General features: G+C 42.7%; 3 protein-coding genes across 3 annotated transcripts; all 3 read right to left on the bottom strand.

The window, feature by feature from the left end:
* Positions 1 to 200: 200 nt before the first annotated feature.
* LOC108393386 (olfactory receptor 51J1) lies at positions 201 to 1,154 on the bottom strand. Its single transcript, XM_017654146.3, has one exon. It carries the CDS (start codon positions 1,152 to 1,154, stop codon positions 201 to 203), a length of 954 nt encoding a protein of 317 aa, XP_017509635.3.
* An 8,375-nt stretch (positions 1,155 to 9,529) lies between these two features.
* Positions 9,530 to 10,468, bottom strand: LOC108393378 (olfactory receptor 51I2-like). The gene has a single exon (XM_017654138.3). It carries the CDS (start codon positions 10,466 to 10,468, stop codon positions 9,530 to 9,532), a length of 939 nt encoding a protein of 312 aa, XP_017509627.1.
* Positions 10,469 to 16,449: 5,981 nt separating this feature from the next.
* On the bottom strand, positions 16,450 to 17,403 carry LOC108393387 (olfactory receptor 51L1-like). The gene has a single exon (XM_017654147.3). It carries the CDS (start codon positions 17,401 to 17,403, stop codon positions 16,450 to 16,452), a length of 954 nt encoding a protein of 317 aa, XP_017509636.2.
* Between the last annotated feature and the right edge of the window lie 3,967 nt (positions 17,404 to 21,370).

Raw genomic sequence — 21,370 nt, 5'->3', positions numbered from 1 at the left:
TGTTGTAAAATAACATCAATTCTTTATACTATTCTGCCACATATACTCTACCCCCTCTTGTACCTGCACTCCAGTTTAGTGTCAGATTCTGGGGAACCTCCTATCAGATAACAAAGTATAAAGTAACACTACTTGTATAACATGCAAGCTAAGACCACCTGTGATTACAGAAAAAAGTCCCTTCCTACTTTGTCTTATGTCTAAATTCTGGGTCTCTTCTCTGATAGAATCCGGACAATGCCGTGACGGATCTCCTTGGTCTTCATGCTGTAAACAATGGGGTTGACAACAGGTGGCAAGAAGAGGTAAGCATTGGCCATCATAGCATGCAGCAAAGGGGCCACAGGGTGTCCAAAGCGGTGCACCATAGATAAGCCAATCATAGGCACGTAGTAAGCAAGCACAGCACAGACATGTGAGCTGCACGTGTTGAGTGCCTTCCTCCGCCCTTCTCCAGTGGTGATACTCAGTACAGTGTGGAGTATGAGTCCATAGGAGATCACAATGAGCAGTGAATCTAGTGCAAAAGTGGAGGTAACGATGAAAAGCCCATAGATATTGTTGATAGAAATGTCCCCACATGGTAGATGAATAAGGTTGGGGTGGAGGCAATAGGAATGGGAGAGGGCATTGTGGCCACAGAAGGGCAGGAGCCTTAGGAGCATGGGCAATGGGGCCATGAGCATAATGCTTTTCAGCCCAATAATCACCCCTGTGCCAAATACACGAGACCGAGTCAGGATGGCTGTATAGTGCAGTGGGCTGTAAATAGCCACAAATCGGTCCACAGACATGGCCAGCAAAACAGCTGATTCCATAATGGAGAAAGAATGAATGGAGAACATCTGGAGAAGGCATGCATCAAAACTAATCTCAGTAGAGCCAAAAAGGAAGATGCCCAGCACTGTAGGAAGAGTGGATGCAGAGACACCGACCTCAGCCAGTGCCAACAGGGCAAGAAAGAGGTACATGGGCTGGTGTAGGGCAGAGTCCGTTCTGATGACATGAAGAATGATACCATTCCCAAGGAAGATGATAATGTACATCATGCAGAAAGGGATGGATATCCAGATGTGCTCTGCCTCAAGCCCTGGGATGCCAACCAGAATGAAGGTTGTAGGCAGGAACTCCAAAGAGCTATTGGAGTTCTTCATGTTGAAATTCCATCCATGGCATCAGTGATACTTTGAAAATGAGAAACTCAAAATTGTAGTTCACCTTGGAGCTGCTAAAGGAGAAGGGGCTGCCTCACCTTGGTGTGGAGATGCCTGACCCTGAAAAACAGCTGGGAAGAGAGGCATGTGTAGGTGATCTCAACATAAAGTATAGACCAATGTCAGAAATAGGTGAACAAAGGTACTATTGGTAAATATACAGATATGAGGCAAAGAGCACTGTATATGAAAACAGCTAAAAATACCTGGTAAATGAATATAAATATATCTATAATTGAAGTCCAAGGCGAGGCTGAGAAGAAGCAGGGACCAGAGCCTAGAGCAGGTGACTGGACACTTAGCTAGAAAGCAATGGAGCACGGACCTATCTGGGTTTGGCTGTCGTGGCCTTTGAAAGGACTGTGAAGCAACTGGAAAGATCATGTGTAAAAGACAGAGTGAGGCAGGAGTCAAGGCTGGTAGGTTTGTATGCAGACTTTAAGTCTCAAGTCATGATGACACGCACCATCTCTTGACTCACAGTTCTCAAGGATGAGGCACCGGACCCACTGGGGCTTTGCTCTGGTCCAGGCCCACCTTTGAGCACAGCAGCGATGGGACCTGGAACAGACCTTCAGGGAAGGTTCTCCTGGGATGGAAAGGATGGCAGCCCAAGGGAGGACACCACTGCCCTGAGCTGGGAAGTCCTAAACTTAGCACTGTCTGAAACAGCACAGGAATAACAACAGCATCCTGGACTGACAGGGTAGGAAGGGGCTTTGGTGGCATTTTTCAGCCCCTCCCACCTCTGACACACACACAGTCTGCTCACATACTTGTACATGCACATATTTCCACCCTTGCTGAAGTCTTGTCTGTATCTGCCCTCATGAGAACTCCTGCACAGGAGCCTCACTAATACATGGTGGCTATTACTAGGTTCTTCTTGGCAAGCTAAAGAGCTACCCATTCAGGAAGTGACATGATTAACAATTAAAATATAAATGGGTGACTCACTGCATTAAGCCAGTTTCATTAGCTTACAAAGATGGTGGAGTTAACTACTACCAACACATGGATTAAACAGTATTTTGCCAGGGAAGGGTATACAGATAGAGCTAACTTCATATAGACCCCATTACACAATGGGATTTGCAAAAAGCTTTTAAAATAAGAACTGGGCAAAGCTAGCTCTCTTTTCAGAATCATGAAGCAGAACAAATGGAAAAATTGTGGTATTTAGGCTTCACATGTTGGAGCCCCCACAAATGATGCAACCAAGTTTACATTTTTAGCCACCCTTCTACACACAGTCCATCTTCTCTACCTTGGTTCCAAGTTTTATCTTCATTCTCAATTTTGCCAAGTTCACTGTTACTTAAAAAGAAAATGCCTTCCCAGTCAGAAACCATTTTGCTTACCCCTGCCACCCCTCAGGACCTACAGAGAGTACGTGTGTCTGTAATTAGTTGGCAATGGTTCATGCCAGGCACTGCGCAGGACCCTGGTGCATAGAGCCTGGGCCCTACTCGAACATCTCCGCCACTTTCAACCAAGGGTCAAAGAACATTTCCTCTCCCTCAAATATCCAAACACAGTCAGCACACAGGCTGACATCTTCTCTCTGACGTAGTTACAACTATGTTAAGTGCTGTGAAAAAACAGTTCAGGATACAATGGGAGGGACCTAGAGGGGAAATTCTAATTTATTCTAAAAAATCGGCAAAAGCTTTCCTCAGAAAGTGACACTTTGGCTGAGGCCCGAAGAATCAGAATTTTTCTCGGCTACATGGAGATGTTGGGAGAAACATGATGCAGGAAACAATCACCATGGCAGTGGGTATATAAGGCTGCACTTTGAAAAGGTCTGACAGAAAGCAGGCAGAAAATAACAATTCCTAATTCACATATTCAGATCATTCACTTTTTTCGTAGCTTTTACTTTCATGAATATATGAGAGGGAAAAAAAAGAAAAGAAAAGGAAGTGTCCTTTGCCTGCCGGAGCACAAGATCCCTGTGCACCGACCAAGGTCGGATGCAGTTCACCTCAGCAAACATCAGCCTAGGACAAACTCTGTGCTCTGGGCTGGGCTAAAACCTAGGGTAGGCAAATTCAGCGACAAATTACCGACCTCAAGAACAGATCACGCTGGCCCCAACTTCCCACAGCTGCAGGACTTGAGGGACAGTTCTAGCTCCAGTTGTTACGGGGAGTATATGCTCTTGCCTCACCTCCAAAAGCCCAACATATCTTTCTTAACTCTTTCAATGGACCAAATATTGCTCTGCTTCTGGGGTGAGCAGCTCTTTCTCCCATATGGGGCCTCACCACACACTTGATCCCATCATACCCAATTTCTCGCCTATGTCAACCCAGATGACCTGATACTGCAAGGGGCAGATTTTGAAAGATATTTGCTTGAAACTAGGGTGGCCCCTCCCCTATTATCAGCAGCCTTCTCTGCCTCTCAGTGCTCTTTTCTATCCCTTTTGCTCTTGGCTTCATTTCCGTCCTTGACTTCCAGTCTCCCCAGCCAAGCAAGGCTCAGGTCTCCTTCCCAATGATCATTCCCCTGAGTTTAGGGTTTGTATAGCAAAAGAATTTCAGTTTGGGAGAGGAAAAATGAATTATTTACTCTATAGAACACTGAAATAGGACACAAGAAATCAGCAGAAAGAAGAAAACGTTACAGCAAATACCACATCCCTGGACGTGGACACCCCTGGAGGTGAAGGCTATCTGCAGTATATATTTACCTGCTTAAGCTTTGTGATGCTCCGCTATTTTTAAAGACAGGCTAATTCCTGCCTCAGAGAGTGGCTCTGAGTGCTTAACATGAGCCTTTAGCAACCAGTGAATATTAGGATCTCCATACGCTTTCTGTCTCCCTTCTCAGGTATTCTCACAAGGGATCAAATGCAGATTATCCTCAAATTTCTACTGATAATGATTTTCCTTGTTATCTCCTCACAAATACTCAGATCACATCTGTAAGGGAAACAAGGACATGAGGACTTTCTACTTAATAGGTGAACATATACACAAGGTACATGCATTGCCAAGATATTATGCATACCCAAGGTATTATGGTGACCAAACTACTTCTAGAATCCATGGCATTCTCTGACATTTTTGTTTGTTCTTCACATGCCATCAAGTTTAGGACAAACTTCCCCTCACTCTGTCACATAGGTTCAGGAAGCAAAGGGAAAAATCTAGAGGGCTAATTATGGGGTGGTATTGGGACTCCTCCTGGAAGGCTCCTCCAGAAGCTTCTGAAAGCTGCTTCAGGAGGTGGGGCTGGGAGATCCCGGGCTTGAGTACTCACCACCAGCAGGACTGGCCACTGGCATCGAATGGGGCAGGGGCTCCACACTTCAGCAAGTCCGTGCTACCTTGGCATTAACACCTCCCCAGTGCTGGGGCTGGAATGCTGCTTCTCTCTTTGTAAGACGATCAACTCTGGGGAGTGGAGGAATGAGAGGGACTTGCATTCCCTGAGGAGCACTTACCAGGGTCATTACCTCCCCCTCCTCAACGTCTAGAGACCCATAAGGGAAATAAGCAAAGGCATAGTTGGTAATTCTGTGAAATAAATACAAAAACAGCATGCATCTACTTAGAGAATGAAATAGTTGATATATGTAAATTGCTTAGAAAAGTGTCTGCCTTATAAAAGTACACTACAAGGATTAGCTATTATTGTAACTATTATAGGATGACTGAATACTGGAGAAATAATATATTAATATTCTATGGTCACCAACTTTCACTATTAGAAACACACATTTAACAAGTAAGAAGCAGAGCACAAAAATGTCAGTATCCACAGAACACTGGGGTAGTCAATATCAGGAGATGATAGAATTCAAGGGGTTATGCTATTGTGAGAAAAAGTTCCAGATTGGGTTGAGGGCTGGGGAGGGGGAGATTGGTTGGGAAGGTATGATGAATAGGGCTTCCCAGCATATGATACAGAGAACTAGAAGAAGGTGAGCATTTCCAAAACCTAATGTTAAAGAGGATTTAAAATTGCTGAACCAATGAATTCTGATTATTTGTAGATGGCTGGTTCACTGGCTAATTTTTCTGACCGACAAGGAAAAAAAAAGAAAGATTTGGCTTGAAAATTCATTACTCATCGGAATTTTTGAAGTTGTTCTTAAAATATGCTTTTTTGTGTTGTTGGTTTAAGAAGAAAGAAGGTAGCCTTGTTGTAATTTGTGGGGAGATGTTTTAAATGACAGGTTATGTGGACAAATTAGATCCAGGTATACATGAAGGCAGCAGTGAGCTGAGAGACTTGGAGAAAATGGAGGGATTAAGTGAGACTTGGACTTAATAAAGACAGAGACATCTAGTGTGAATAAGAAAAAGAGGGCATTTAGGAGAGAAATATCTGCATTACAGTTGGCTACTAGAGGTTAATAACAGAAGAGAAGTACTTCTAGCTGGTGACAAGGATATGGCCGTGGATCGAGCAGTTAAAGGAGAATTGAATTAAACTTCACTGGAATTGAAGATCAGAAGCTGCAATGTAAGGTCACTGAGTGGATGATACACTTGGACACTGAGCTGAATTTGGGAGGTTGATATATTTTTCAACCCAGATGGCAGTGCCTGTTTCAAACATGTAGCAAAAGTATAGATATAAAGGAGGCTGTCATTTTCCATTACAAATTGTGTCTGGGAGACTTATAGTCCAATTTTCCTTTATAAATTTTATCACTTTTAACACTCAGTATACAGTTAATGAGTCCCTGTCTCTCGACAAATGTATGAAAATTAGAGTGCATTTATTAACTATTATTCTCAAGTAAACCATACTAAAGATACTTCTCACATGTTTCTCAGAAAGTCACATCTCATATCTTTGCAACTAAAGGGGCAGAAAACATTTGTGATGTATTCATGAGAAATATTTGCCAACAAAATGTCTTTTCAACTATGTAGCAACTTTTATACAAAAGTCTTGCTGAGGTGAATATATTTCATATGGGAACATTGGGATGAAATTGTTTTTGAAAATGGAGGTAATAATTTCCCACTACCAAAAAACCCCAGGAATTACATCATTCATAGTTCAAAAAAGGCTGGGATTACTGGAGTATCAAACACAGTGTACTTCTGGAATTGCATATTTCATGTGAAATTTTTCATAGTAAATGGAAACTAGCAAATCCCCAATACCCTACATAGGTAAACACATACTACACACATTTTAGTTTATCACAAATGCATTTGCACTGTGTGTATAGAGCTTAATTTTAGATAAATTTTACACATTTTAAGATGATCATTTAGCCAGGGATTTTCCTTCCTGCCTTAGCCAAAATAATTTATATATCTATCGTCTGTCATTCTGTCTTTAAGGTAGAAGCCTCTTTAGGGAAAAGGCTGTTTCACTTTTCTTTCTTTTTTTTTTTGTCAGTTGTTTCATTTTATGACAATGACATGCCAGCAATTGAACTACTGTGAGATATCTCACTTATCTTAGAAAGGGAAATCAGGTCTTCGTAAGATGGGTCCATGGGCTTAATGTGTGATAGATCAAAATTCAAAGACAAAAACAAACAAACTCTATGCCTGATGTGAATTTCTAGCTATATGATATCTGTTTTAGGTTTAGTAGTTTATTCCTGCACATGAAAAACTTTTAATTTCTCATTGCATTCCAGAACTCTGTATTGATATAAATTTCCCTCCATTTCTTAACACTTTAAACATACTTTGACAAGCCATCAACATTTTCCATGAGTGTTTCTTATAATGTAAAATATTCTTAAATAACCACAAACTCAAGTTTGTGGCAGGGTAACTTGCCCTTAAAAACGAGGGCAACAAAATAATGAAGTTATATTGCTGTCACCACTACCAATCATCTCTGCACCAGGAGGATTATGAAAGGGGTTAGATAGCTCACTCCCCTCTCCTCTAAAGCAGACTCTCGGGTGTGGGCCAAGCTTTCTGTGTTTGTTGCTAAAAAGTGAAGGATCTGCCTGATTTTGCAATTTTGTTTACTAGGAAATTAAATAAAGAATTAAAAGACAGGACAAAAACATTTCTATGCCATCTATAGTTCCTGGTATACACAATATCCTATTTATTAAAAATTTAAATTATACATAGGACAAAGCCTATAGGGGAGTCACCCTGATTTTTAGCAAACACCTAAGACTGAGAAAAATGTAGAATTATGAGTAACATGGAGATATTCCCTTAAGAAAAAGAAACTACAGATATGAAATCTTATAAAAAATAACTTTTAAAAATCTCTTAAGAAAAAAGGAACCCATATTCAAATTTCAGTCTGTATTAGTCTTTACCACATTTTGAAGCAGATTTGCCAAGGCATTTAAGGATGATGAATTTTAAATCATACATACATATGAGTGAATTCAAATCTCTTTTCATGACCCATCATCCATTGTATAATGTGAACAATCTACTTTATAGGGTTGTGAAGATTCATAAAATATATTGAAAATTTATAAGTTTGCTAACACTCTTACACATCTCCTTCTTATTTTCAAACTTCTTTCCAAATGTACTCATATTTCACATACTACATCTATAGTATTACCACAGCTTTTCCATATACAGTGAAGATTAAAACATGCGTTTCCCCAAAAGTCTTTCAAATGTCATTGGGAATGTTTAACTTAAGCACCTGTACTGGGACTGAGAATGAGTTTTGCATTAAGATCATAAATGTTTTACCGAGAAGTTGAAGGGCTTAGTATCTGCTAGAAGCATATTCTTTTGACTTTAGAAGAAGCTGAAAAAGTAAGAGAAGAGGAAAAATGATAGTCAATACAGAAAAAGAGGGGAGAGAGAAAGGATAGACACAGTCATCAAATGGGGTTAAATGCACACAGAAGAAAAGGGTAATATAAATGTAAGGATCAAGGAAATATATGTAGGTCTGTATCAATTCATTCAATAATAATTTATTCATTTACCAAATATTTACTGAGCAGCTAATATTCCAGGCACTACAGGGATCACTGGGTGTATACAGTGAATAAAAGAGACAACAAGGTCCATGTCCTACTAAAATTAAAGTATACTGGGTTAGGGAAAAATTAAAAAAAATAAAATGGTACAAAGATAATTATTTGATTACAATTGTGATGTTTGGAATAAGATAAATGACAAGAAGCAAAAAGTGCTGATAGAATGCATAATGGAATAGGGACGGGGGAATAACCAGTCTTGACAGCCACTGAAAGCTACTAAGAGGAAGATAGGGATGCTTATAAATCCACACCCCCACAAATCCAAGGAAAACAAGGCTCCCAGAATATGTGTTCCTTCGGTGTTACCCTAACATTTGGTGAGCAGTGATTTTCAGTACAATTGAAATCTCAGAGTTCAAATTCTCAAACTGACTGAGTATATCCAACACTATTTTCTTGATCATCTCAATGCCAATATAAAGGAACTTCTTCCAATGAGGTCTTCGCAAGAGGAACTAGAATTATTCCTCAAAGCCAGAATTCTTCAAGAACCTTACAGCTTCCTGATATACAAAACTCTTCCCTCTGGGCTTATTCTCAGTGCGTAGTTTCAGCGATAGGGCTTTGTCCTAAGCATCTAGTTTGCTTCTAATCATCCCAAGGTTTGCATAGGTTTTAAGTGTAGGCATAAATATATGTATATATACATAATTTTATACATTTTTTATAACAAAAGAAAGTGTTGGATGTATTATTCTTGAATTTTTAAAAATAATACAGGTAAAGTGAGAATTCCTTTGTTCCTCTCTTCACAGACTTCTCCAAAAGAGCTATTATTGTTATCAATTTAGCATGTCTTTACACACATAATAAACTGATATTTTATGTGACTGGATTTTTTTACAAAAGTGTTATCAAATGTGACTGTGTGTCTGTAGTTTGCTCTTCCTTCTGCCCAAGATTACATCTTGGACACCTATCAGTCTGGGTCTTTTTTTGTTATTGCAGGATATTCCATAGGATGGACAGATCCTAACTCATTTAACTATTTGCCTGTTGATGGCCAGGTACTTCTAGGATTAAAAAAAAATCTTATTTCAAACATTACTGGAATGAAAACTCATATTCAAGTGTCTGTGTTCATGAACAAACATCAGAGTATGACTGTAGGGCAGTGTAAGAATTAGAATTTCTGGGTTAAAGAATATGTACTTAAGTTGACATATATAACAAAATAGCAAACAAAATACTCCTAATCATGTTTATGTTATAATGTAGATTATACGGTCTAGTGTATGAAAATGTGTTCATCAACATGCAGCTTAGGCAAGCTTTCTGACAAGGTGAGGAGCACTGCCCCCACTCTGGCCCGCCTTTGATGATGAAAATGACCATCTCCTCGGCCCTAGGCTCCTTACTGTTTTCTTTGAAGAAAGAGTTGAATTAGCGCCTGGCGTATCTGCTTGGTTTTAACACTGTAGATGATGGGATTGAGCACAGGAGGCACCAGGAGGTAGACGTTAGCCAGGAGGAGGCGGACGGCAGGCACAGCGTGCTTCACGAAGCGGTGCACCAGGGCCACGCTGATCATGGGCACATAGTACACAAGGACTGCACAGATATGCGACACACAGGTGCTGAGGGCCTTCCGCCGTCCCTCCCCAGAGGTAATGCCCAGCACTGTGTAGAGGATCAGCACATAAGAGATGACGATGAGCAGCGAGTCCAGCCCAAAAGTGCAAGTAACGATGCAGAGCCCCAGAATACTGTTGGGCCGAGTGTCCCCACAGGGCAGCTGGATCAGATCTGAGTGGAGACAGTAGGAGTGGGAGAGGACACTGTGGCCACAGAAGGGCAGACGCTTCAGGAGAAAGGGCAGTGGAAACATGAGCATCACACTCTTCAGTCCAAGCACAGCACCAGCACCAGCAATTCGGGGCAGAGTCAGGATGGCCGTGTACCGCAGGGGGCTGCAGATGGCCACAAAGCGGTCCACAGACATGGCCAGCAGAACTCCTGACTCCAAAATGGAAAATGAATGTATGGAGAACATCTGCAAAAGGCAGGCTTCAAAACAGATCTCATTGGCTCCAAAAAGGAAGATGCCCAGCACCGTGGGCAGTGTGGAAACAGAGACACCAAGCTCTGCGAAGGCCAGCATAGCCAGGAACAGGTGCATCGGCTGGTGAAGAGAGCTGTTTTTTTTGATCACTGCCAGGATCAGGCTATTGCCCACAAGAGCCACAAGATATGTGGAGCAGAATGGGAAGATAAACCAAGGATACAGGGCCTCCAGACCAGGAAGACCAGTCAGCAGAAAATATTTTGGGATGCACTGACTGGTGTTGAACATTTTCTATGTCCGGAGCCTGGGGACTTTGACCCAGGGATGCAAGCTGGGGTGAGACATGTAAAGGTTATTGGAGAATGAGGGGGACCTGTATATTCCACTGCATATTACTATCTGCCAGCTATGTCCCTCCTCCCATCCATGAACAGCTTCATTTGGTGTTCAATACTAAATGAAATGGTGGAGTCATATAAATATACCTCCAGAATAAGGGAATTAGGTAGAATATTTTATCATTCATATTTAAAGCTAATCCCCATAGTGGTTTCACTGTGTGTATTTGGCAGGAATTTAATGTTTCTCAGGTCTCTATCAAGAAGTGGTACTGTGTAGTTTAAACAAGACATCATTGAAAAGGCACTAACGTAAATGAAGCTATAATCTGTAAGACATGTCAATGTTAGAGCACACTGAATTTTATGTGGCTGATGGAGATGGAGTTAACAATTAAATCACTCCAATATTAGTACAGAATTGCCCAGGAGATAAAGATTCTACATGCCCATCCCTGCCACTCCGAGGAAGACCAAAGGCTTCTCTCCACTGGGGACACAGACCTGTCCGCCTTTACCTGGATGAACCGTCTCTACAAGGGGCTCAGCTCTCCGTGTGCAGCCCGCCACCTCTTGGATGGTCACTTTGGCTTTTACGTGTGGTCGGGGAGAGTACAGAAAAAAGTCAAAGGTATAAAAATTAATTAAAAGAAGTATTTTTCCCACTGGAATTCCTATTCATGGAAAGAAGTATTCTGCTGATTGGGAAATTCCTCTCCAGCTGTCAGTCCACATGTTGCAGCTCACATGATGTTTAATCAACTAGTGCTTACTGTGTGTGTGGGCACAGGGGGCAAGTGCCCAGCATATGGTCCCTTCCGACCATGGTTCTGAAACTTCAGAAATAAGGACAAATGTTTTTTCATGCCATCTCACCTCAGTAGTGCTGGTACCTTCTTAAAACCTGCCTCGGAAGGAAAACTCCCCATCTCTTTACATTATCCAAGAGATGTATCTGTTAAGGAGAGAGGAAGACACCAAGAAGATGTATCTATGAGGAAACCTCCATATCTGAGGATGGAAAGTCAATCAAAATCTCTGTGTTAGAAAAAAAAATGAGAAAAAAATTGTATTTGTCTCATCAGTTAAAGAACACAGATCTCTGACTCCTCACTGGAAACAAAAAGAAAACACGGTACAGGGGGAAAGGTATTGGAGACGAGGACACTGGAGGTATTGAAAGGTGGGATAGAGTTGAACTTGCAAACATGATTTTAAATCCCTCATTTTTATTTTCTAGTGGGCTATTCTTTGAGCTTGATTTTTTTAAAACCTGTGTGATATGCATGATACCCCCTTCACTTCAAAACCGTCTGATGGAGAGGAAGGCAGTGGCTTATGATCATGCATCAATTTTAATTAACAAAGGGAACAGCGGTTTTTGCTCACCTGTCACTGTTTTAAGATGAAAGAAAAATTCTTTGTAACTCATATGTGTGTCCTCTTTGACTGGCGCACTTCTTAATGCCTATGGAACTCCGGTGAGATTTTGTTCCTCAACTTGCCTCCTCTATAAATCCTGACACACCCTAACCAGTCATCCCCCCCACCCAGGGCCTTCCTGCGATTTCTCCTTTGTTGTTGTTATTATTATTTGGTTTGTTTTTCTTTTCCTTTCTTAAGTATCCTGGCATTCAGTTCAACTAAAAAGGTGCACTTTGAAACAAATCCAACCTCTAGCATTGTTTTATAACCTCTGGCTCCCATGTCAATTCCGTGTCTCCTTCCTCACCCACACAGGTAGTCAGTCACGTTCTACAGCAGCCCGTCAGCACACTCACCTCTAATCTAGCACTTGGTTCCCTCTAGTGCAATTTAGTTGTGCATGTGGCTTCTGGCTGTCTGCAAGGTTCTTCCAAGGAAGGCCTAGAGCCTATATTTTGAACATACATCAGGGCTTAATACCCAGAAAGGGAGGAAGGGTTGGAGGGCAACAGGGAAGGTGGCACACACCAATACACAAATTATTCCAGGCTAGGAGTTTCAGGAGAAAAGGACTTAGTCTTCTATTATTCAAAGAGAGACATAAAATAGACTCTGAGGGTTCCTTGAGGACAGAAAAATAAACTCAGATCCTTTTGCCTCATAATATATGAAGAGTTGCTATTACAGAAAGTCAGAGATCAATGCTAATGAGTGAGGTGAGAGGTTGAGTGGGAAATACTACAAGGAGAGGTTAAAACCTGGTGTTTGGTAGGGAAGGGGCAAAATAAGAAGTATGAGAAAAAAAAGGAAATGTATTGATTTAATTTTGTGCATCAGGCGCTCTGGAAGGATGCCCTGTGTATGTTATCTTTGCACATGTCATCTTATTCATTTCCTCAGAATACTCCAAATGACCTAGTCATACTCATTTTTTAACTTAGAAGAGAGAGAAGTTGGCATTTCAAGTGACTTGCTAGAGTCACAGGGGCAAAGCTGCAGCTGCAGCTTGGAAAGGAAGGAAGCCCAATCAAGAGCCATGCCAGGGAGCCCATAGTGATACATGAGACGGTGATGCGCTGCCTCAGCCAGAGAGACGTGAGGGGTCTGGAAACAGCACAGGTCAGCTGGGAGCGGAGTGGAGAGGGACCAGGCACTAGTGTGTGTGTGGCTGCATGCGTGTGACGGGACCGGCTAGGCCTGTTGGTATGGAAGGTGCAGGAGAGGAGGGCAGATAGGCCTAAGACATGATGACAGGTTTAAAAACAGAATCAAATATCTACTTTAAAAAGAATTGGATTTGGGGATAAAACAGAGCTTCCCTGTCCCAGTTTTCCTGAATTAGTAGAGAGGAGATGTGTAGAACAGACTCCAGGTGTTTCTCCGCCACAGTGAGGCTTTCTGGACAAAAGATTGCTTCCTTCGGGGAGGAGTCTTTCCTGACATGAGGAAAGGGAAAATAAAATATGGGCTGGAAATGCACTGCATCTGAGAACAAAAACCCCAGGTTCTGCTCACCTGAATCAATCTCCTATCCTCCTGATCGCAGGGGTTGGATTTCTGGGCCAACTCTTCTCTACCTCTGTGAAGGCCCGCTGCCCTTCAATGTGTTTGGTCTCAGTCCTGGTCCCCAGCTCACTAGCTGGAGCCAGGGGCTGAGTGGCCTCCTTATTTATAATGATTCCAGAAGTAGCTCTGTCCTGATTTTGCCAGTTAGTCCCCTGGGAGACACAGGCAAACCAACCTCAGAAGGTGCTGCCTCTGGGCCTATAGGAATAATTGTGCAAGAGCACATCATCCTAGGAGATGTTTTCTGGGGAATCATAAGTCAAATTCTGTGTACACGTGTACTCATGCATATGGGTGTGGCTGATACATGCGTAACCATGTTCCCTTATGTAGAATTTTGTTTGCAAATTTTCATGAATCTGTGCGCATGCGTATCTTTCCACAAATATATTTACCATTGAATGTACATTCATGTAGATGGTAAAATGGCAAAGGTATGTCTTTGATTGCTAACCTAAGGAAAGAACGCCTAGATCCAAGTAAAAGGTGCAATTAGGTATATACATTCTTATCTGTGTATGTGCATGCATGTATTGCATTTTACTATATACTTATGTATATATAATATTATATGTTTGTTTGAAGGTCCTTCTAAAATACTCTGACAATTGTCTTACACAATAAACCTGTTGGTCAGGGACATTCCTGTCTCCTAAGGACACAGGCAGAAATTGCTTCGTGTTGAAACTGGCAAATATGATTTAAGGGGCCCTTTGAATTTGTACCTTTTCAGTTCCTGTTTTCTGTTCCCCCTCTACAGCTACTTTGACTTGTACCCTAAGAGGAATTCTAGTTTATTTTCTCTGAGATTGAGATTAAGTGATCTCTGTTAAATAATAGCATATATATGTGGATCACTTATTATGTACCACTTGCAGCTTAGAGTCCTATTCTGAGTATATCTTCCCACTTCATCTAAACATAACAGTCTGTCAAACAAGACTCAGGACACATATTTTGTAAATGGAAATCCAGAGAGGATACATATGTCATGGATGAAAGACGGAGCAGGAAGTGAAGCAAACACATTTTATAATAGCAAGTTATTTTAATTTACTTTCTTTCTCTAGCTGCTTTCCAATCATACTTCAGGGACCTGGTTGGAGGGAGCCACTGTTTTATCTATATTCTTAACAATCCTTATTTAAGTGACAGATCTTAGAAATATTTGGCAACTACTATTAAGCTGTTATCTGATTCATGGGTGTCGTATTTAATTCTCACTCTAACTCTATAAAACATATACCATTCCATCCAGATTTTCTAGATGAGGAAAGTGGATCTTAGGATAAGTAAATTTAAAGCCATGCTAACTCTCTTACTGTGGTAACTAAAATTACAATTAAGCTACAAATTTATTGTTATTGCATTAATTATACTTTGAAATAAAAAAAATTGCAGCAATTCACACTTTATTGAATTCATTATTCTGGTCTCACTGAGTCAATTCTTGTCAACTTTTTTTCTTAAGTGTGGTTAAACAAGTACCTATTTCTTTGTGTGTCTGCTATTTTTGTTGTAGTCAAAACTTCATATATTAGATGACATAATGCTGAACCTCTGGATTTTATTTTTTTCTGGAGCGTTGTTATTATTGTGTTTTGTTTCTTTGTTTAGTAATTTGCTAATTACTAAATCTTTCTCCTTTGGGGCATTTCTTAGCCTTGTTTGAACTCTCACAGTAAGAAATCTCATTAATTCAAATATTACTAATTACATATTTAAAGCGTTGCTAGACATTAAAAGATTAATGATCTCTAAGAAATTAGATGAACATATAAAATTCAGAAAAATGTAATAATTTGTTTTAAAAATAGTGTTACTGCCTGGTCTTGGGAAAAATCTAATTTTTTTTTTCAAATAATGAGTAAAAACTAGTCTTAAGTGACTAGGTGGTGGGTTAAAAAGTACAAATAGGCTTAGAAAACTGATAGTTGACTGGATAAATAACCAGGGAGTCAATTTACTTCCTATTTAATTGTAGAAATTATAGGCATGAATAGGACTCAAGGGAAGGCTTAGACCCAACTCAGACGCAATGTAATTTTATAACTAATCCAAGTCTTCTTTCAAACAACAGTATACCACTTCTGGGAAGTGTGAGTACATTATAACAACAAAACAATCTCATTCCTTCCTCCCATCCCTTGTAGCATTACTGACATTCATTTCACTTATATATAAGCATACTTAAATGTACATATCACATATGCATGTGTAGTTGAGTACATTGTTGCTATTATTTTGAAAGAACCAGGTTAGTTAAGAACAAGAAAAATAAGAGTTTTATCTTATCCCACTTATTCCTTCTCCAATATGCTACCTTTAATTCTGTAGATCTGAGTTTCTGACCTACATTATTTTCCTTCTCTCTAGAGAGCTTCTTTAAACATTTCTCCCAAAGCAATCCTACTGGCAATGAATTCCCTCAATTTCTATTTGTCTGAAAGTCTTTATATCTCCTTCAACGTTAAAGGGTGATTTTACAGGGGACAGAATTCTAGGCTGTTTTATATATATATATATAGTTTTGTTTTCTGTATTTTTCTCTCTCTCAACAATAAATGTTTCATTTCATTCTCTTCTTGCTTGCATGTTTTCTGAGAAGGTGTATATAATCCTTATCTTTGTTCTTCTATAGGTAAAATGTTGTCCTCTGGCTTTTTTCAATGTTATTTGAAAAGTTATGTTTAATTTTCTGCAATTTGAAAATTATATGCCCAGGTATAGTTCTTTGGCATTCATCCTGGCTGTTGTTTGAGCTTCCTGGATCTGTGGTTTGGTGTCTGACATTATTTAAGAAACTCAGGAAATTCTTCTTTCAAATATTTATTATTGTTTCAAATATTTCTTCTGTTCCTCTCTTTCTTCTCCTGGTATTCTCATTATATGTTGCACCTTTTGTATTTGTCGCATAGTCCTTAGTCCATCCCCAGTGCCTCACTGTATTCTCCCCAGTGAAATCACCTTGAGAATGGCCCTGCGAATCTGCTGGGTCTTGATGCTGTAGATAACAGGGTTTATCAGGGGTGGGAAGAGCACAGAGACAGTGCCCATGAGGATATGTACCAGGGGCGAGGTGTGGTGCCCGAATCTGTGCACAATGGACAGGCCTAGCACAGGCACATAGAAGCAGAGTACAGCCAGGATGTGGGAGACACAGGTGTTGAGGGCCTTGAGCCTCTCCCCTGCAGAGGCAATGGCCAACACGGTGCGGAGGATGATGGTGTAGGAGAGCAGGATGAAAAGGACATCAGAGCCCATGGCCAGCATGATGATGCACAGCCCATACAGTCTGTTGAAACGTGTGTCAGAGCAGGCCAGGCGGATCATGTCCTGGTGAAGGCAGTACGCATGGGACAGCGCCCCAGGGTGACAGTAATCAAATTTCAACAGGTGCAACGAGGGCGCGGCAGTGATAGCAGCACTCCGCATGCCCAGCACACTCCCCACCAATGCCACACGAGGACCTGTGAGCACAGATGCATAGTGCAGTGGGAATCGGATGGCCACCAGGCGGTCAAGAGCCATAGCGAAGAGCACAGCTGACTCCATGAAGGAGAAGGAGTGTAGAAAGTGCTGCTGCAGAACACAGGGCACCAGGCCCACCATCCGGGCATCAAACCACAGCACACCCAACACTGAGGGCAGCGTGGACATGCACAGGCCCAAGTCTGTCACAGCCAAGATGGCCAGGAAGTAGTACATGGGCTGGTGGAGGGAAGGGTCAGTTCGTACCAGATGCAAGATGGTGGCATTACCTAGGAGGGCCACAAGGTATCCTATAAAAATGGGCAGTGAGATCCAGTGGTGAGCCCATTCCAGGCCTGGGAAGCCTGTCAGCAGGAATGTAGAGAAGCTCATATTGGCCCGTGGTAGAGAGGACATCCTCATTCTCAGGAGGCCTATTCACTCTGGGAAAGGTAGCAGGATTTTGAAGGTTACTAGGGCATTAAGCATGGACCTTCTGCTGTCACAGGCACCAGTCTCCTGCTGCTCTGACCTCTGTGAGCTCTCTGGGACCCAGTCCCCTCTCAGGGTACCACTGCCCTCACAAGCAGCCTGTCCTCTTTCTGCTTTCTTCCCTCCTTCTTAATCTTTTACTTACTTTAGTGACATTAAGCCTCAACAGGGCTTTTCTCTACTCTTATTCTCGACCAGCTTGTAAAAGACATGTTTTTTTTTCAACTTCTCTATATAGCTCAACCTTCATAGAAAACTCAGATTCTAAGAAATTCTGTTATTTTCAAATTGTCTTATTTGTATGACCTCTTTTTCTGGTAGAAGAAGTTGTCTCAATTTTTATAGGCAAATTGAGGATGCCTGTAGAGAGTTTCATCGAATCTGCTTTCCACTTTATCTATTGTGGTCATTATGTGGTCCTCTCCATATATCCGCAAGATCAGGAAAAGAGGCATCTGCTTTTCTCCAAAATCAACTCCTCTCAAGGTACCCTCGACTTACAGTCCATATCTCATACCTCCAGCACCTTCTCAGGTCCCCTGGGAACCTCATTCCCCCTCTTACGAAGGTATGTTAATTCATCTGATACAGCTACATCTTTAAACCTGCTACTTTATTCTAATTCCTGAGATTTCTTTTCTTTTTCAATCTTATTTCAGAGTGTACTGACATCCCTGCTCCCTTCTTCTTTTTTGTCTCTTTGTTTTCAAAGATATCTCTCCTTAGAAATCAAGCTGGAGGCTTGACACAATTTACACAACTTTAATGAATCGGGTAAACTTATTAGAGGAATGTTTCTAAACAAGTATTGCTAAGAGCACATATCTATACGTATACCCTGAAAGAGAAACAACCATGTCGAGCCTCTTCCATGCTCAAATCAGTGTATTATATAATAAAGACAGGGAACCTACAGAGATGCTCACAAGGCAGCCCTGCTATGCTGGATTTCAGTGTCTGACACAATATTTGCTTCTGTATCATCATCAGCAAAATAATGATAACTGTATTTCCTAATCAAAGAATGGATATTTTTCATTGGCATGTCACATATGTAGAGTTTAGCACAAAGTCTGGAATATAACAAATGATAAATATATGTTATTGTTCTCAAGCCAAAAACTGATTTTCTTGTATTTTTCCAGTAGTTTTCACTCTTTACCCACTCCTATTTATAGAAATAAACTCCATCTCCTCTTTCATATGAGAGCACTTTAGATCTCAGCATAAGGTGCCATGTGCCCCAAGACTGGGGGATCCACAGGGAGATTAAGGGACTGAAGGAGTAACTGGGGGACAGTGACACAAGAGGACACTGAGGAATAGGTCACAGCAAATACTGAGGACAGAGAGCAAGGCTGAGGGCAGCCTGGAGGAGGAGGCTGAGGAATGGGGAAGGTAAAATTAGGGTCAGATGGGGAAGGAAGAGAGACAGTGAAATGGCAGTGGCTGTAATAAGAATGAGCTAACAGGCAAGTTTTGGGGAGTCATGGTCAAAGAAGCAGGGAGGCTCAAGACCGTGAGGAAGTGGACATGAAGGACAGGGGTGCAGTGGAGCTGATGAGAAGGATGCTGCAGGACAGAATAGGGCCAGCAGAGTGTCGGAGATAAAGGGGCTGCGTGACTTAGAGGAAGGCACTGAGGAGCAGAGGAGGAGGGGACATGAGGCAGAGAGGGAAGGGGCCCAGGGCCTAGAGAAGGGGGACAGTGAGGCCTGGAGAGCACCTAGGGAGGGGTGCAGAAGACTGAGGGGAATGACAGACACAGAACTGAGGAGAGGAGCACCCCTGAGGAACAGGGCAGGCCAAGTTTGGCACTCGGCTGCTGGGAAGCTTAGGAACGGAGAGACGACTGGGACAGGCAGAGGGAGGAGGAGGGAGGGTGGCGGGGCACAGTGGCAGGTCAGTGAAACACAGAGGTGGGCAGTGAGAAGAAGAGACAGTCTTGTGAGGCCACGGGAGAGGGAGGGCAGGGGGCAGTTAGGATGGGGTGGGGATGGGGGCACACACCAGGGGCATTTGGAGGCACGAGGACCAGAGGGGGCGTGAGGCTCCAGCAGCCCGAGGTCAGCACTCGGAAGAGGCTGAGCTCATCTCCCTCAGCCCTGTGCTCAGTCTGCCCAGGACAAGCTCACTGGGCAGTGAAGAATCCCCGGTCCTGTGGCCTCCGACACTTCATTCGGAGCAGAGTGTGGGGGTCAAGGAGGTAGCTCTGGAATCAGACCTGCATTCACATCCCAACTCCAAACTTTATGACCTCTATGATCGGGCCCATTATTTCCTTAAACTCAGTTTCCTCATGTGAAAAATGGGGGCACTTATTACATCTGCTTTGTAGAATATAGAGCCATTTACACCTAGTTCTCAACGTGGGGCAGTGAGAACCAGACACTCCATAGATGTAGATCATCTGCCGTCTCCTCCCCTGCCTTCTTACTGAAAGTTCTCCACGGCGATTCTCTACCACACTACAGCCACAGCTCTTCCCTGCATGTGCCCGGCGGGCTCGAAGGGTGTCAGGAAGTGCTCTGACAGCAATGAAGAGTGACAAGTCCGGGCATGGGACTCTGAACTTCTAAGCAGGTTTTGGACAAGCCAGACATACGACTTGGGGAAGTGACCGAATCCCTCTGAGTCTCAGCCTCTTTCTGTGATGGAAGATTATCACGTGATCCTGCCTCCTTTCCAGGAAACTATCGGGCCTACTGGGGCTGTGGGAAGAAGTGCTCTGAAGCGTTGGGGACCACTCCTGGACAGGGCAGGAGATGCTGGGGTGCGATCCTCACCTGCCACACTCCTGTATCATCCAGTCTAGGGCCCGGCCAGTGCCACAGAAGGAGGTCAGCAACCGGACCCACAAGCTGGCCCTGGATGACTGGTGGCTCCTCACCCCAGTCCCTGCCCCTGGAATGAGCCTCCCACCCTCCTTGTCCACACTAGAAGCTGCCCTGAGGATGCTGCCTTGAGACAGTGATGCAGTCCTGAGACCACCTGGACTGAATACATGACTGAATCCTGTTAAGGCCTCTATGTAAACTTTTAAGATTCTGGCCAGTGGGCACGGGGGTCTATTCATCTTGCAGCCTCCTGGAACACACTTCATGTGTAAGTTCCCTGCTTATTAACCCTACCACCTACCCATCTGTAGTGGCCTGCCTCTTTCTTCAGTGGCTCCCTGCCCTCTGGATATAAGGCCAGGTTCAGATTTCAATGGGGAAGCTTCTGAATTTGCCAAACAACCTACAGTAACAAATTCTGGTCTCTCTTTCCAATCAAAAACGTGATGGTTAGATAGTGCTGAAGAGTCACCCTAACCACAGCCTGGCCATCATCCTGGAAGCTGCCCTATTCCGTAGCCCTACTTATAGACCTGCTAGACAGGAGGCATGGGAGAAGTCACTGGACTGGCTGCCTCCATCCACAAACCAAAGGGTCTTCAATCACTTACTGGTCCCCTGCTGTCCATAGCTTCTCTCCCCACCGCCCTGCCTTTCTCCTTGTCTCCCAGCTCTTCTGACTGACTCAGGATGCTCCTCCCCACCCTCTGCAGTGGTAATTATAAGGTTATCTGCCCTCTCCCTTGGGTCCTGGGCCTCAGGGGGGCTCCTTAGATGGATGCAGACCTGACAGCCACCAAGGAGGGGTGAGCATCCTCCCAGAACTCCATCTTTGGGTACCACATGTACCTTCCCTGGGAACTTAGGGCCCCTGTAGTACCACCATGAGGCACTTCAGCAGATCAGATGACCCTTCCTTTTCTTCTTCCCTAGATGCTCATTACAAGAGAACATATTGGCTGACCCTCTGTTCTCCTTGCTGTGACCCTCTTTTCCCCAGTCAAGCCTCTCTTTGAGACTCTTCTTCCTACCAGCTGGTTAATCACGTTCATTCATTCAGCA

Source organism: Manis javanica, chromosome 11, assembly GCF_040802235.1.
Source record: "Manis javanica isolate MJ-LG chromosome 11, MJ_LKY, whole genome shotgun sequence".
NCBI classification, from domain to species: domain Eukaryota; kingdom Metazoa; phylum Chordata; class Mammalia; order Pholidota; family Manidae; genus Manis; species Manis javanica.
Note: the sequence above shows the minus strand (reverse complement) of the source record. Positions and strands in the feature narration are given on the sequence as shown.

Excerpts from the sequence above, each read along its gene's own strand:
- LOC108393386 (XM_017654146.3), bottom strand. The coding sequence starts at position 1,154 with ATGAAGAACTCCAATAGCTCTTTGGAGTTCCTGCCTACAACCTTCATT.
- LOC108393378 (XM_017654138.3), bottom strand. The coding sequence starts at position 10,468 with ATGTTCAACACCAGTCAGTGCATCCCAAAATATTTTCTGCTGACTGGT.
- LOC108393387 (XM_017654147.3), bottom strand. The coding sequence starts at position 17,403 with ATGAGGATGTCCTCTCTACCACGGGCCAATATGAGCTTCTCTACATTC.